The sequence below is a fragment of the Pyrgilauda ruficollis genome, unplaced genomic scaffold (assembly GCF_017590135.1).
Source record: "Pyrgilauda ruficollis isolate IOZ18807 unplaced genomic scaffold, ASM1759013v1 scaffold15, whole genome shotgun sequence".
Taxonomy (NCBI): domain Eukaryota; kingdom Metazoa; phylum Chordata; class Aves; order Passeriformes; family Passeridae; genus Pyrgilauda; species Pyrgilauda ruficollis.
Window position 1 is genome coordinate 19,283,487 of NW_024513654.1, and position 16,589 is coordinate 19,300,075.

At 46.6% G+C, this 16,589-nt stretch overlaps 1 protein-coding gene across 2 annotated transcripts; it reads right to left on the reverse strand.

The window, feature by feature from the left end:
• Positions 1 to 3,551: 3,551 nt before the first annotated feature.
• On the reverse strand, positions 3,552 to 14,551 carry NOLC1 (nucleolar and coiled-body phosphoprotein 1). 2 transcript variants are annotated; one of them, XM_041461401.1, is made up of 14 exons: positions 14,413 to 14,551; positions 14,242 to 14,297; positions 14,049 to 14,170; positions 12,860 to 12,975; positions 11,932 to 12,073; positions 11,298 to 11,407; positions 10,453 to 10,603; positions 9,782 to 9,922; positions 9,300 to 9,389; positions 7,924 to 8,070; positions 7,150 to 7,710; positions 6,344 to 6,456; positions 5,880 to 5,960; positions 3,552 to 5,633 (listed from the first exon to the last, which is right to left on the reverse strand). In XM_041461401.1, the coding sequence occupies exons 1-14, from the start codon at positions 14,521 to 14,523 to the stop codon at positions 5,475 to 5,477; spliced, it is 2,100 nt and encodes a 699-aa protein (XP_041317335.1). In that variant the 5' UTR covers positions 14,524 to 14,551; the 3' UTR covers positions 3,552 to 5,474. The 2 variants fall into 2 exon arrangements, with proteins under 2 accessions (XP_041317335.1, XP_041317336.1); XM_041461402.1 differs by lacking the exon at positions 6,344 to 6,456 and having other exon boundaries at positions 5,493 to 5,633.
• Positions 14,552 to 16,589: the final 2,038 nt, after the last annotated feature.

The window sequence follows — 16,589 nt, forward strand, 5'->3', positions numbered from 1 at the left end:
TGGGCTTCTGTGCTCTGGTTTTGGTTTATCACAGACTCTGACTTAACCAGAGTCACCTGGTAAATTACAGTAACACTAAAACATTTATATTAGCACTACAGCTTACTAATATCGAGTACAGCAATGCTAGCATTAGTATTTTAGTATAGAAAACAAAGATAAAGAAAAAAACCCTTCAGAGAGGGATAAGGATCCCCTGGCAGTCTACATCCCTGAGGGTTTTTTTTTTAATGTTGTTTGCACACAGACTGAATAGGGCACAGATGGTCTGCTCAAAACAACATCCATTTCTAGCATTTTTCCTTCTAAATATTCATGGCAGCCCACTACAAACACAGAGAATGAAGGAAGCCAAGATCCCCAAAGGACCAAAGGGAACAATCACAGCAGTGATCAGGTCAGCATCAGAATGATTTATACCTTTCACCACATTGGTGCTACTGCTGCCACAAAACACCAGAAGTGCTCTGACTTATCTATTTTGGACAAAAATTTATGTAGTCCCCAAACAGTTCCTAAGTTTTGGTACTTTGGACCATCTTCAACATCCTTCCTGTCTCATTAGAGTTTTATGGAGGAAGTTCTACAGGCAAGGTGGGAATCTGTGGGCTAGCAGGATGTTGCCAGATGATAGATCATCACTGCCAGGGAACCATGATACTAAAGGAAATACTGGTCCATAACAACTGAGAAAAGAAATAAAGATCTGGATCTCAGCTTGTCACAGTGATTGAAACTACACACATCTTCACGTATTTGAAACTACACACACCTTGAGCTGGGGGATGGTGTCAGACACCACACATCTGCTTCCCCACCTGGCCCCTCATCATACATTAAATCTGTCTGGGCAGTGAGATTTCCCCCATTCAATATCCACAGGCTTCCTGTTTGTCTTCTGAAAGGAACAGAGATGGTTTGTGACACCAGGGTGCTCTGCAATAACAAGTTCTTCCGGACAGCCTTTTTCTCTTGCTTACAACACGGTTGCAAGACAGAGCAGCTAATGTGAGACTGTGCCCCTTGTGAGTGATCTGAGGTCTGCAGTGTGGAAGCAAGTCAGAACATTATTTGTAATCCCTGGATGAAAAGGAAAGAAGAGCTTGGGGCCATTTCCAAATAGTCATGTGAGCCATAGACCTCAAAGTGAGAGCACATGACAGGGCAGAGCATTATTTGGTCTTAAGAAGAAATTATGTTTGTATGACACTCAAATAAGTTATTCAGACTGCAGAGAAAACTGGGAAGATACAGGTGCACCAAACCTTAGAGAAGCAGTCAAGAGGAATGGGGAGGAAAAGTCTTCCCATTTACTGCCTTGTCATTTCAGCTTTTTTCTGCAGAGAAGCATCACATTTAAAGAAAAGTTATTAAACACCCCAGGAGGTTGTGAAATCTTGTGTAGAAAGCTATGGGGACTGACAAAGTCCTGACAGACAAGTCTGATCACATTTGACAGAGTTACAGGAGTAGAGAAGCTAGGGGTGAGTCTTATCTTCAATGAAACAATTGACGCCCTCACGTAAAGGAACCCACAACCAAACCAAAGAACTTCTTGGCTCTGAGCACGCCAGAGGAATGAGACCTGGCTGAGCTGCCGTAAACAGAGGTTGAAGAGGGTTGCATAGGAAGAGGAGGCAGAACAGGAGATGGAAGATACTCCTGAGATGTAATCTTCTAAAGGAAGATGAAGCAAGTTACACAAAAGCGCTCTGAACGCGTGTCCGTGGGCCAAGGCTCTGGTGCTGCGCGTTGAAGCAGACGCTGAACTCGCGCCCGTCAGCAGCCTCGCTGGAGCAAGCCGGGCTGCACACACGCGTCCGGGTAGAGCCGGGACCAGGCTGACAGACGAGAATTCACACCGAGTCCGTGTCCCCGTCCCCCCGGCTGGGCAGCGCTCAGGTGCCATCAGCCCAGCTCAGCCCTACAGCGCTCACCCGGAGCGCAGCTGGCAGCCTCGCCCGCGCATCCCACCGACCCCGCCGCGCCGCAGGGCGCAAGGACCCTCCTTGCACGGCAGCCCGGCAGGGCACGGCAGCCCGGCAGCGCCGCCGCTGCGGAGCCGAGCAGCCTCGCCGTGGGGACGCGCCGAGGAGCACCGGCCGCAGCTCCTCCCGGGCCGCCCGCGCCCGCCCTTCCGCCGCGGTGCCGGCACCCACCTGCAGCGAGTCCCGGCGGAGCGCGGCCCGAGTGAGAGGCGCGGCGCTGCGGGAAGTGGGAGGGAAGAGAGGGAGGAAGGGAGGGATGCAGCCGCCACCCGCCCGCCTTCCCCTTTCAAGCCGGCGGGCGCAGGTGGGGCCGGGCGGCGCAGCCCCAGCCCACGGGCCGCACCCCGGGCCGAGCCGACCCCGGGGCTGTGGCACGAAGGCGGGGCGGGAAGGGGACGCGGTGGGCGCAGAGAGCCGCACCCGCTGCCCCGGCAGCTCGACGGGCAGCGGGGCAGCGCTGCAGCTTGTGCCTCCGGCCCCGCCAGTGCATCTCATCGCCGTCAGAGCATCGCCCCAGTGACCGCTGCCCGGACACCCCCAGGGCATGACCCCCCCCTTGAGAAGAGGGCAATCGGAACACAGATAGGGAAAGGGCGGTGCACAAGGGAGTCGGGATGTGAGGGACACTGTTCCAGCACACACCAGACGGGGGATGCCCTGTTGGTCCAGTTCCAGCACTAATAACAGCTGTAACTGCACCACTGTTGCACAGGGAAACCGGCCCCTACAACAGCAGTAGAGCAGAGATGTAGGCTAAATATGTCTAGCAGCTGCAAAATCTTGTGAAAGGACCAGTTTTTCTCAGGAGTGTCAAGCATGTCATTTTGAGAGTCTCACAAAGCACTTCCCACCCCAACACTTGTTGCACTTGCTCAGTCAGGTGCTGATCTCCAGCAAGGCTAATGAGATTCTTTGCATCCTGTGCTGGAACTTCAGATAGCATTACAACTTCTCGTACAGCATCACATTCAAGGTGGAAGGCTGTGGCAGAGTGTTGGTTACAGAGCAACACAGAGCTCAATGCACATGGTGCATCACCCCACCCTTTCCAGAGAACCACAGTGCAAGGGGTAAAATTGAGCGTTATGGCATTCAAGATCTCCACAAGGCCCCACCTATCAGTAAGTTTATTTTCCTTGCACAGAGAGAAGAAGCAATCTAAGGGGACACAAATCAGTTATTTTAACCAGATATATACAGGGTTTTTCAGTTATGCCTATTCTTTCTTCTTCCTATATGCTGGTGCTTATATGGCCAACTGCCATACAGCTGATTTGGCAGCAATATCTGAGAAGACCTGACGAGATATTCTGATGGGAAGGGACCTGTGCAGTCTCAGTTTTTGATATAAGCTTCTAGCATCTTACGCGAATTTCTCAGTCACTCACCAGCCAGCTGCACAGGCCACCTTTTACTTCTGAAGGTCCATTACATGTCCACAATCATTTAAGTAAGATGACAAGAAGTAGTTGTAGACAGATGTTGAGACAGTGCTGTTACCCCCAAGCACTGGTACTCTCCCTTTTCCCACTCACTATCCCTATCTTTAACTACCAGATCCACTCAGACTACAAAGGCAGCAATGTTTATTTTTTGACACATTAAATTCTCACATTTTATACTTTTTTAAAAACCTCAAATCATAAAAGTATTTTAAACAGTTTCAAATGTAAGTTCCTGATAAACAGAAAAGAGGGCAAATGACAAGATGATGTTCAAATCCCCATGCAGAAAATACTCTTCCCACCTTCCTTTGGCCTCTAACCTTTACTTTCTTGTAATAACCATGGTCTCCTTGGCCCCTTGCACTGTAGCCTTGTATCCAGGCCCCTGTGATTGTGCAAGCTCGGGGGGAAGTCCTGAAAAATGCTCACTGGAAAAAGTTGCTACTTGTACATGGGGGTGGCTCATCAAGTCTCATCCCAACCCTCAATTAGGTGACACTGCTTTGCACACAAACACAGCTTCCTGTAACAAGGCTCTTCTCATTGGCACCCTTTGGGGAGGGAATGGAAACATGGAAATCAGGCCCTGCACTACCTCTCTGGCTGGCAGTTTCATCACTTGGGGTAAGCACATTTCACAGCCCACTACTCCATTTCCCAAACATGCACTACCACTATTCAACTCATGCTGGTTGTGGGCTCAACCCCCTGCTCCTCAAACTAGTTAACCCACCTAACAGAGGAGGAATATTTTCTACCAGATGCAAGCTGCACCTAAGTAAGGAAACAGTCACACAGCTGTGTGAATGCAAGCCCACCCCTCAGTACACCATTATACTGTCAATTGCTCATGAAATCTCAGTTTAGGCTGCAAGTTTCTCAACTTCTTTGTGGCTGCCCATATTAAACATACACTTGTAGCTGGTACTTCATACAGCACCAGGGTTTGTGCTAGGGGGAAACTGGCATTTTACTTCTCAAGAAGGATTTAACAGATTGAAAACAGATCAAAGACCAAGTGATCCAACTCAGAAATTTAAGGCATTAATGATACATTCACCTTGACTGCGAACAAGCTCCAGCTCACACTGCTAGCAGTAAATGTCAACTGGCTTATTTTATGTTCAGACAGAATAAGGAGTAATGCCACACTGCAGCCAGAGCCTCTGAAACAGTAACATTGCTTATCCACCTCTGCCTTTTGCTAAGAGGCCTTCATCTCCTTAGTCTCCTTATCCCTTCCCATCAAGTGAAACTTCACAACCCCCATGCAGTCAAGTTTCTGTACAACCTCACTCCCCAGCTACACTAACGGAAGTGTTATTAAGAGTGCCACAGCACTATAGACCTTGGTCTTTCTGACAATAGTGCCCACCTTGTAACTGTAATCGATACTGTTACTCAACTACTAAACCATATTTAGAGACTGCTTCTCCAAGTATTCTGGTTAGTGGCCTCCACAGGAGTGCAAGGAAGAGGAAAGCAGGTATTTATTGCAAGGTGAAACCACAAAACAAAACAGAAAAGGAACCCTGTCACACTACAAGGGTAAACTTGAAATGTCAGGTGGGGTTGGGGAGTACAGCCAGAGCGCTCAAATCAGTTGTTGTTCTTACAGTAACTAGTCAGAGGCAAGTGACAATACTTGCCTCTTCAAACGTATGAGAGTTAAACTGGCTGAAAAAGAAATGGGAGGTTAAAATACAGGACAATGATTTCTCTTTCTTCTACTACATGAGCAGGAAACCAAAAGTAAAAATCACTGCCAGCCTTTCAAAATAAGACTGTAGAAAATATAAGTCTTGGCGGTCACCCTAGTGGTGCCAATAACACCAGCTTAAGGATGGTTTCAAATTAGGAGACTAAAAATTAGAAATAAAATGGGGAAACATCCAACCATTCTCCCACATGCCTACACTGGAGCTGCCTGCCCCACAAGGGACTAGGGGAGTTAGCATTCCAGGCAGGCTTGACACCCATAATGTCCATATGCCCGTCCAAGGTGTTCTGGTGAGCAGATGGTTTATGAACTCCAATATTCTCAGTCACTTTCAAACTTGACGGAATTGACTTGGGTTGATATAGTGCCCCCACGGTAGCTGCCTCGCTTTTTCTTTGTTTTCTCATGACGGAAAGATTTGCCTTTAGTGTATTTCAGGATGTTGTTAGCTTTCTCACCCCAGTCGCCAGCTGCTCCTTTCTGTGAGGGACAGAGGGGGGAAAAAGAAATTCAAGTCAGTACCCAAGAGAGTGAGGGCAATGCTTTGCACTTCCCCGTACCCAGCAAAGCCCAGCTCATCCACACAGGAGCTGATACCACTCTCCAGGCGCCTCCTGGTGGAAGAAGGTCTCACCAAAACCCCTCCCCAGAAGCACACCGAGGCTGCTCTCCAGTCATGTACTCTCAGAGACAAATTGTTACCACTCTGGCACCACCTAGCCCTACCTTTGCTTCAAATGAGTTATCAGCCACACGGGCATCCACCTCAATCTCTTCTTCCCTTACGCGGCGGAAGGGAGAGGACGGCTGTTGGAAAAGAAAATGAGATACAGTAATCACATACAAACACACAATGTTCCTTTAGTAACAACCTCCTTCCTTGCCCTGCAAATACAAAACCCTGTTCACGTCACCTCAATCTTTAAGTGTTTCTCAGATTCATCATTCCTTCCCCACTTCAGATCAGACAGCTCAGGAGTGCTCCTGTGCAAGTGTATCAAGCTTTTGCCAGAATATTAGGTTATGTGCACTCCCTAGGGCTCTCCAGACAAGGTTAGAGTACTTAAGGATACAGTAAAAATACAAATAATCCTGTGGGCCCAACCATGCAGAAAAAGCCCAAACCAGCCTACTTGTTCAGAAGGCAGAGATGCCTCTTCAGGCAGTTGCCACAGTCCACCCTCACTCACCCGTTTCACCTTGGGAACTGTGTGTGGCGTTTTGGCTTTGATCTTTGCTTTTTTACTGTGTGGTGTTTCTGGCTCCTGAACATCTTCCCTCTTCTGTTTCTTCCCAACTGTGCCTGTTAGATGTACAGCAGCAGAACTTTAAAGGCAGCGTTGAGAAAAGTAAAGGCTTCTGTTCCCCAGAAAGCAAACCCAATGTTGACACAGGTGTGAGAACTGCTGCCTGCATTACTTCACCCAGAAAACAGACTGCTGTACCAGACACTAACAGTTCTGAGTCAGCGAGGACCTCCCCATCCTATCCTAATGGATAAAATTTTATGCAATAGGATAGCCCCATATGAATGGTTTTGCATACTTGAGAGTTCTATCAGCCAAAATTTGCCAGATTTTGGATTCATAACATATGTACCTGCACACATCACTAGTGCATCACTAGTAGTTTTTCTTCCTGGAGGGTTAAAGATAGAGATTATGCACCAGGGCATCAACTGTGGTGTCCCACTGCACACAGACAAGGTCCTCCAGCAGTCTGCTTTGCTGTCACTAAATCTTGTGCATGCACAGATGGCAACTGGCAACAACTACACAGAAATGTACTTCACATTACCACAAATTTCACTGTCAGCAACTATTCAATGCAGACAAAAAAGATCCCACCAAATTCAAAACCAGCCCTTCCCTCTTACTACTGCACCAAATGGCACAAACACAGAGATTAGAATGAGTACTGTTTCAGAAAGTCTTCCATTCATGCTTAGCTCAGTAACACTGCCTGACAGACCCACTTCCCACACTGCTGGTAATACCTCCATTGACTTTTCCAGTCTCTTCTTCAGAGCTGCTTTCACTGCTACTACTGCTGCCACCAGCTGGCTTAGACTTCATGTTGTTTGCAGCTACTGCAGACGCTTTTGCTTTCTCTCTGGAGGCAGTGGCTTTAGAACCGTTCTGCACTCCCTTCACTGCCTTTTTGGGCTTCCCATCCTCTTCACTGGAACTGTCTGATGAGCTGCTGCTACTACTAGAAGCAGCTGCCTTCTTTCCCACAGTTGCTTTTGCTGCTCCTGTAGATTTAGTGGCTGGTTTCCCTGCTGGCTTTTCTTCTTCACTGCTTGAGCTATCAGAGTCAGATGTGTCTGCTTTGGGAGCTGGAGTCGAAGGTTTGGACAGTGGCTTAGCCACCTTACCAGCTGGTTTAGCTGGAGGGCCTTTCTTCTTCTTCTCATCCTCTGAACTGCTGGAGCTGCTATCTGAATCAGAGCTACTTTGTGCTTTCTTTGTGGCAGCTGGTGACTTCTTTGCTGCAGGGGTTGCTGCTTTAGTTGTGGGCTTCACAGGAGCTGCCTTCTTGTCAGAACTATCAGAATCTAGAATGGAAATAAAAGGAGCAATCAAGGCTAAGTACCATTCCTTTAACACAAGGCTAACGTTCAGATTCAGTGTTGACACACAGTATGCTTCATCATCTGCTTGGAACAACGTTGCAATGGGTATTCCTGTCCAACGGCACCCCCAGACCACAAAGGTCTGAACCAGAACAACACACATGTAGAAATTCTCCTTCTCTCCCACCCCAATACCTGAGCTGTCTGAGGAAGAACTGGAGTCTTTCTTTGCTTGTCCAGGCTTGACAACTACTTTTGCTGGTTTGGAAGTATTCTTTATCACAGGTTGTTTAGCAGGGAGCTTATTCCCTGCCTTCTTTTTATCATCTTCAGAGCTAGAATCTAAAAAAACAAACGAAAAAAAAAAGTTCTTCAAGTTAATAGGCCTCATGTGCAAGTTACTTTAGTGGTAACATGTATATCATTTATGGGTAAGTAAGTGAAAGGCTGAGCCACAAGTTAACTGGCACTGATGAACACTTGAACAGTCAAGGGACAGCATTCATTTTTCCACCCATCTTTTTTGCTGGGAGAAAGTGGAAACAGCTTAAGTTGTTCACTAATGCATGCACAAGGAAGTAAATATTTGGAGAATAATGTAAGAGAAGAGGTACTGAATAAATAACTTTAGATATCTAAAGTATCAGTATCATCAAACCTGGGGAGAAGAAACGTTGAAAAAAGAATCTATGTGGTAAGGATCAGAAAAAACATGCAAAAATTAAGAGATAAAGTTAACAAAGCATATAAAGTGAGGCAGCAACAGCACAGTATCTCATTTTAGCTAATTCCTCTAACAGATGAGAAAGCAGCAGATTGAAAATGGAGACTCTCGAGTACAAATACACCTTTGTTTGTGCTACATGGATCTGGAATACTAAACCTGATCTATTCCAGTACTTCTGAATACTTTTAGCAACAGCAACCAAAAACTTGACAATTTTGAGAGAAACTAGGTAACAAAACCAGAAAACACAGAACAGCTGCAACTCACTGGAGTGTCATACAACCTAGTGCTAGGGCTAGCTGTCTGCAGACAGACTGGCAGCTGCTACCCAGTCCGGAAATTGTAGCACATAGGGAACTTACATGGGAAACACCAAACCTCAAACCTGGTTGACACGAGAGACAAAGTACACTGCTCCCATTTCTGGGGTCACATCAGACGAAGGGAGGCATCTTCTAAGGCTATTTTGAACTTTATATGGTGATTACATTTTTATTTCAGAAACTTCTCCAAACACAATGGAGTAACAAACCCCAAAAATCTCAAGACACAGATGCTCAAGAACGGTTTAACCACTAAACTTCTGTGAGAAACCTAATTCACAGTTCCCTGCCCTTTCCAACCAGCAATCTGGAGACTTTTCTACACTGGCCAACAGTCTTGTCTCATGGTCACGCTCCACCTTGAGTAGCAGGCTGCTGTTTTCAATTTCATATCTTGCTAGTCATGGAGACTCTGAAGCTTTTAAGCTCATACACTAAGGCTGTTAGATACACCACTATGGAGCAACTTGGCCAGCAAAAACATTAACACAAAAGAATCAGAACTTAATTTCTTGAATTACCTGAGTCACTGTCAGAACTGGATTCAGCCTTCTTACTAGTCACAGCTTTCTTCTGGGCGGCAGGGATTGTTTTAGCTACTACTGCTTTGCCTGCAAATGCAAGTTTAAAATTAATAGGCCACATCCACACCAAACCTTTGTCTCAAGATCCAGACTTCAGCAGATGTGAAAAAGCTCCATTCTCACTACACCAGCCCCTCAACCAGCCTATTGGAAGCCATGCAAGAACTTGGCTTATTCTCACTAAATTAGATCCCAATGACTTTTCAAATAGAAATGTGCAAATGCAACCTGACCACAGTTCAGATCTACAAGCTGTACAGTGTTGTTTAGAATGCCTTCAAACTAGAAGCTTCCAGAAGAGCAAAGAGCAACATAGAGTAAAGAGAAATGGCTTTTTCAAGGAAGCCAAGACCGTGCAAAAAAACCCTTTTTGGCACAAAGTAATACTTCCCCTGCAGCCTCTCCTTCTCATAACATACCTGCTTCTGCCTTTGAGGGCGCCTGCTCTGCCTCATCACTACTGTCTGAAGAGTCACTGCTCTCAGCCTTTTTTGCAGGAGCTTTAGCAAGGCCCTTCTTTGCCTGTGTTCCTTGAGGAGGTGGTACAGCACTGTATGGACCTATGAAGAGAAACACTGTATTCAGATGCCTGCATGATAATGTGAGCAGCACAAGGTGTTTGTTGTAGTTAGAATAAAGCACTTTTGCTAGTCACTTCCATTTATTCCCCTTCTGTAGCTACAATCCAACTCTAGCTTATAGTTTGAAAGATTATACCCACCCCTCAGCTACCTCCTTGTTTCTACTGAGTTAACTCTCCTCTTGGGGTTCAGCTGACGCAACCATCTCTGCAAAAGTTTTCTCTGCACTTTTAGAAGAACAGGAGCTTGTCAGCAAACTTTTACAGAACAAAAATCAGATATGTCAATTTTTCATTGTTTACATGTATTGCCTTCTCAAATTCTCTGAGAGAGCCAGAGAGTCAGACTGACCTTGGATGACTGACCCTCTGCTCAGACCAGCTCTCTACTGGAAGCCTAAAGACATTATACCACACTGAGCAGAGGGCCATTTAACCCATCAGCTGGACTGCAACTGAACAGCCCTGGATACTTCACAAAAAAAAACCTATTTAGTAGTTTTTACCCACCAGATTTTGGCTTTTGTTTTGCAGGTGGCTTTTCATCGTCTGAGCTGTCAGATGAGTCCTCACTGCTGGAACTTTTCTTGGCACGTTTGGTTTTCCCTGGACATGCTGGAGTGGCTGCAGGTTTTGGCAGAGGTGATTTCTTGGGAACAGCCTTATCAAAAGAAATACACATTAAAAAAGGAAATTTCAGAAATCTTGTGGGGACAACTGGATCTTGTTTAATTCCATGCCTCACTTAAGAGCAAATTCTCAAGACAAAGGAAAAAAGATTAACAGATACTCTCAAATGCAAATTTTAAGAAGCACATGAGAATCATTATCTTTCTAGCTCCTCTGCTATTGTTTTCTGCTCCATGAACCCCTAATGATGAACTCCTCTGGACACAAGGGCAGAGGACTGACTGAAATTTAGCAACTGCCACATGATTAAAAACAACTATGATTATTTTTGTGTTGCAGGAAACATTTTTAAACACTTGCGAGTGGAAAACAAAACAACTATGATTATTTTTGTGTTGCAGGAAACATTTTTAAACACTTGCTAGTGGAAAACTCAAACAGCTAAACATTAAAGAGTCAGGCCAAAGCAACTTTATATAATGGAGACACAATATGGTTATGACACAACAAGATGTTTTCCTGTAAAGGAAGGAGCAGAGAAAGTAGTAAGGAGGTATTAGGGAAGAATGCAGTACATGGAGAGATGCTACAACACGTAACCCCACCATATGAAGGAGAAGCAGGAGTAAGAGTTATGTCAATCTGAGTAGTCTGTGCCTGCAAGATAATACCCAGTGTTACTAGACTTCTACATTGTTCATGAAGTTTTTCATAGTCTAATTTACCTTTTTTGGTGCAGCCTTTTCCTCATCAGAATCTTCACTGCTGCTGCTGCTGCTACTGCTTGCTGCTTTTCCATTGACAACTTTGGTGGCTGCCTGGGCAGCTTTATTTCCTTTTGAGAGAAGTAAAAAGGGACATTGTAAAACATGCTATGTAGATGAGGGATAATTACATTGAGCAGTGAGTATCTCAAAGAAAAAAGAACCACAGAAGCCTACAGAGCAGATTAAGTAGTACTGCTTTTGCAGTAGTACTGCAAAACTGTTGGCTTATCCTACTGCAATCTTAGAGAAAGTTTTCTGGAAACTGTGTCTTCTAGCTCAGGGGAAGTTCCAAAACTAAAGGCTTAATAAAGATCTTCCCTGCTTTTAGAGGGGAAGACAATGGCAAAAGCAACCTATAAAAAGTTATTCAAACAATGTGGTGCTCAGGACCAGACATTTTATTTGCATTCAGTTCTACACCTCTATGTCAGAAGAAACTAGACCTGCGTGGAATGGCAGTGGAATGGCAGTGAAAGCAGATTTTCAGACTGCTATGTTAATACATATGTCTTTGCATGTAGGTACAGCCCCCAGCACTCCTCCCCTGCTTATTTGCTTTTGCACTTTACTCATGATACACAATAACAGGTACCTGATTTAGGTGTTGCTGGTTTTGGTGGCTGCTTCTTTGGTGCTTCTTCATCCGAGCTGCTTGAGTCAGAACTCGAACTCTCTGCTTTCTTCTGAGGCTGGATTTTGGTTCCAGCTGGCTTCACCACAGGTTTTGCACCTTTCTAAAAAACAGCAGGAAAAACAGATCAACCCTCAGTCATGAAAAGAAAACAAGGCTAATAAGATGGACACATACACAGACTATCGAAACAACTACCTTTCACAGAAGTTACCATTTAGATTTGAAAACACCACTCTGCTTAATGGTCAGGGTCTGAAAATCCTGGGATAACATTTTGCTCTAGAAAACCTCCCAGAAATGCATTGGAAACCTCCTTCACACATCAGTCTTCAGTTTTGCCTCCTTAACATGGGGCAGCTCTGAGGCTGGCACTGTTCTCTTCCCTCTACAGATCACACTAGCTTGAAGACTGAAAATATTGACTGGGCAACTCTAGCTGGTCTCCTATAGGGTACAATGCTATCACTCTTCCTCCCCTGACATCATTCTTCCTTGCCTCCGCTTCAAGACCAAGACTGCAGCAAGAAAAAGCAAAGAGAAGATTCTCTTTTTACATAAACACACACATATATATATAAAGATCAAACTTATAGTACTGAATCTTTCTTTGCAAAGGAAGTAAGCCCTGGCAGTCTTAGGATAAGCAAGGACTTTATATCCAGACTTGGATATAAAACAAATTGGGAGCAGGACAAAAAATTAGTTTTTCCTGGGACCAGTCCAAATTGCACTACAGAAATGTATTTGTGCATTGTATCTGCAGCAGCACGGGCACTTCATAGTCCAGGCCTAGTGAGCCCAATACCCCATGCAATTCTGTTGGTTCAATTTGCTATTATTCATCACTGTCCAACACACATTAAAGCTGCTGGAAAGAAAAGCCAACCTTTGCTGGCTTCTCCTCCTCCTCCGAGTCTGAATCATCACTGGAATCCTCACTGCTGCTCTCTGCCTTCTTGGCTGCAGGAGCTGCCTTTCCTTTGGGCACAGCTGATGCTTTAGCTGCAAATAAGGGACAGCAAATATTGATGACAAGTTAATTGACAATTTTCATGTACCTATATCCTGCACTAGTGGGTATTAGGGCTAAAGGATATATTAAGGTCATTAAACCACGACTGACTTTCTTTCTTGAGCACTGTGTGGCAGACTGCTCCAAAATGGGTAAGCAAAAAGATAAAACCATTCTAGACTTTATCTCTGTCACACGCAAATTTAAGTGCCAATTTCTATCACCAAAAAGGACATCCCAAAAAGAAAGAGCACCCCTTAAACTGAGATAATATTAGCTGGGTCTGCACACCTCCCAGCTTAAAGAAGCCTGCTGAACAAGTACAGACAGGTGACTGCAAAGACAACCACTGCAATATCTTGTTAAGGTTCCAGACACCCAAATGTGTTTTGACCAAATCCACTTCCTGATTATTGATTGCTTTTCAATAATGTGGAGCAAAAAAACAGTTCTGTCTTATGTTATATTTACAACTGTCCTTATCAAATAAAAATCAGATCTAAGTTCAAATTCAGCTTTAGGATGGCTCAAGTTGAAGACATATTTTCTTTCTGTGTCCTCCCTCTCCTCATTTATTCTTTGCCTCCTGCAAAATCTACTGCTAAACACACACAGCCTTGTGTACAGTGATTAATGAAAGACACAAGAACAGTTTCAGATAAAATGGAAAAATACAGCTCACCACATAGCAAAGTGCAGCACAGGGATGTATTTTTTGGTAGTACTAGTACTCGAGCTCTAAAGAAAAAAGGGTAGCAACCTCACACAAGCAGCAGGTGAATACGGATGCCTGGCACTTCTCTGGAATGGCTAAAATCTTGCATGGGACACAACCTGCTGTGCCTAACTTTCAACAAGATAGAGATCACCCTTAACTAAAATGAACCTATCTTCCATGTCATGAGCAAAAGACCTGCCAAAAAACCGAGATCAGTCAATACAAACCTAACCCCTGATAGCTGCTGAAAGACCTTAAAAGAGCGACTGAAGCTGAGCTCTAAACGCACGCGAGAGGCCACGCCAAACACAACCGCGTCCGCACCAGGGCCGCCCACAAACCCACCAGGCTTCTTGGCCGGGGGTTTCTCATCCTCCTCGCTGGAGCTGTCACTGCTGCTGGCGGACGGCTTCCTCTTGGCCTGGGCGCCGTTCGGGACCAGCGTTCTCTTCTTGGCCTCTGGAGACCTGCGGGAGAAGGGCTGAGCGGGGCCTGCGGGGCGCGGGCCGGGCGGAGGGGGCGCGGCCGGGGGACTTACCGCAGCCAGTAGGTGAAGATGTCCAGGAGAGAGGCCGCGTTGGGGTCCTGCTCCTTCTAAAGCGAGAGGCCGCGTCAGCCAGAGTCACTGGGCCGCTGCATGAGCCCCCGCCCCCCGTTCCCCGTGTCCCGTCCCCCCTGTCCCATCCCCCGTGTCCCGTGTCCCGCTCACCGCCGCCGCCTCCCTGGCGAAGGCGCGCGCGGCGCCCTGGCAGCCGCTCTCGCGCAGGAACGCGAGCACGAGGGGGAACAGGTCGCTGGGCACCGCGCGCCGCTCCGCCATGATGCCCACGCCGACACGTGCCGCGCGCGCACGCGCTAACGCTTGCGTACGTGCATGCGTGCGTACGTGCATGCGTGCGTACGTGCGCCGCCGCGGCCCCGCCCCGGCCGCTGCCAAATGGCGCGCGCAGCGCGGGTTTGGGGAGCTCCCGGCGGCGCTCCCGGCGTGAGGGGATGGGCAGGGGCCCTCAGTGTCGGTGCCCGCGTCAAGGCAATGCGCGGTGCCGAACGGCTGCCTGTGCTGCAAAGGCAGGAGAGGGGCTGGGAAACCGGCAGTGCCCGCTCGACTCTGGAAGCGGGAAGACTTAAACTTAAGTCCGTTTAACCCTCACCAGCTTACTCCTACTTGCAATCCGTTTTAAACCACCGAAAGGAGAATGCTGGGGAAGGCTGCAGAGCAGGAGCTGGGTTGCTCTAGGGAGGAGGAGGAGCTGGGAGCTGTGGGCAGGCTGGGCGCTGGCAGAGCCCTCAGCAGCACGGCACGGCCCCGGCCGGCAGAGCTCGGTGCTGCTGACCCCGGTACTCAGGAAAGGTGGGCTGTGAAACAGCTGAACCCATACAGGAACTTACTGAATACTCCTGGCTAAATCCGTACAGGAAAAAAGGGAGTTGGTAAAAGTAACACCATGATCCTAAAGCGGCAGCCTGTAAGAGACGGAAAAGGAATTTGAGACGAGGCTATCTAGAGTATAGGCTTGAAGGGCTTCAAGGCGGGAGATAGGGTATGAAACAGGAATAGCTCAAGTAAGTGCTGAAGACCCGGACCTGACCTTAAATGGAGCTTTGGACCTATGGAAAAGGGTGGATGTGGAAGCCCCAGATGAGGCTGAGCAGGACAAGCATACTGTGTTAGTGTACTCACAACCCTGATGAGGATGAGATTTCATTCACCTGTTGTATATTGCTGTGCCTTTAGTTACTTTTCTAGGGGAAATTTTTTTGCTGTAATACTGCAGGTTTGCTCTGCTGGATGTAGCTCTCTATTCCTGCCCTTTTGATGGATGGCACTTTTTTTTATCTTCTTCAATAGATTGTACTATAAAGCTTGCCATGGGCCAAGGAAGAAGAGAGTCCTGTGCTTAAAGTCTAGATTTAGGGCTGCCAGGGCCAAAAAAACAGTGGTAGGTAGGCAGTGTTTTGCTTTTTACATTTCTCCTACCTAGCCCTCTGCACTTAACTATTTCCAAATACTGCTGTTCTGTGCTGTGTGGGTGTTCTTGCCTCAGTGCCTAATGAACACACAGCTGGGTGGGCTCTGTTCTCAGCTAAGCATGCCTGTTGCTGGTGCTTCTGGAAGGCTCCATGTTTGCACTCATGGGGAAGTAGAAGACAGCTCTTGTGGTATTTTGTACTGTAAGATTGTAATTTTGTACAGGTGCTGTAGCCTGTGTAGCAGAAATGGGGTGTTCAACTGAGGCTAGGTTAGATATGTTTACTTGTTTTTGGGATGCCCTGCCCCTTTTATGTATGGAATAACATGGGTCTATGTTGCAGAAAGGAAACTGTTTGCAGGAACTAATATTTCCTAGTTTTTGTAGTTTCCCTCTACAGTAACCTACAACTGCAAGCTTCATCTGCAAACTCGGCAAACTTTTGTGCTTTTGCCTACATGGCAAAGGAAAGGAGCAGCTTTTACTGGTAAACTGTGGTTACTTTGAGCCCTGCTGTGTGAACTAACTGCTGTGAGGAGCCAGGGAAATTACTGTGTTTGCTTCACTGGCTCACTTTGCTTCTCCTCTTGTTAATAAGTATCTCCCTCTCCTGCCTGGCCTTTGCCGGTTAGGTCTGTTCCCTGTGCTCTGTGACAGCTTCTCTTCAAAGATGTGTGGCTGTCTAGGTGTGCTCCCCTGTTGTGCCTGCAGCTGTCCAGATGACCTGGCAGGGAAAGTCGTTTTGTCCTTGTATTCCCCAAGGCAGTAGTGGGAGATCCTGGGATCTCAAAGACAAGCAAATTCAACAGATTTATCTTACCATTGTGAATCCCTTTGTTCCCCTCACCTATTCCTCAGAAGTCTTTTCAGTCCTGCCCTTGGCTGCCATGTCCCTTTTGTTAAGGCTGCAGGGAGA

Bases quoted from the DNA above. Each gene is read 5' to 3' on its own strand.
- NOLC1 (XM_041461401.1), bottom strand. From the start codon at position 14,523: ATGGCGGAGCGGCGCGCGGTGCCCAGCGACCTGTTCCCCCTCGTGCTC. The intron at 10,604-11,297 runs GTAAATTAGACT...TCTTTTGATAAG, and splicing joins AAAAGGCTGCACCAAAAAAG to GCTGTTCCCAAGAAATCACC. The intron at 5,634-5,879 runs GTAGGGCTAGGT...TGTCCCTCACAG, and splicing joins ATAACTCATTTGAAGCAAAG to AAAGGAGCAGCTGGCGACTG.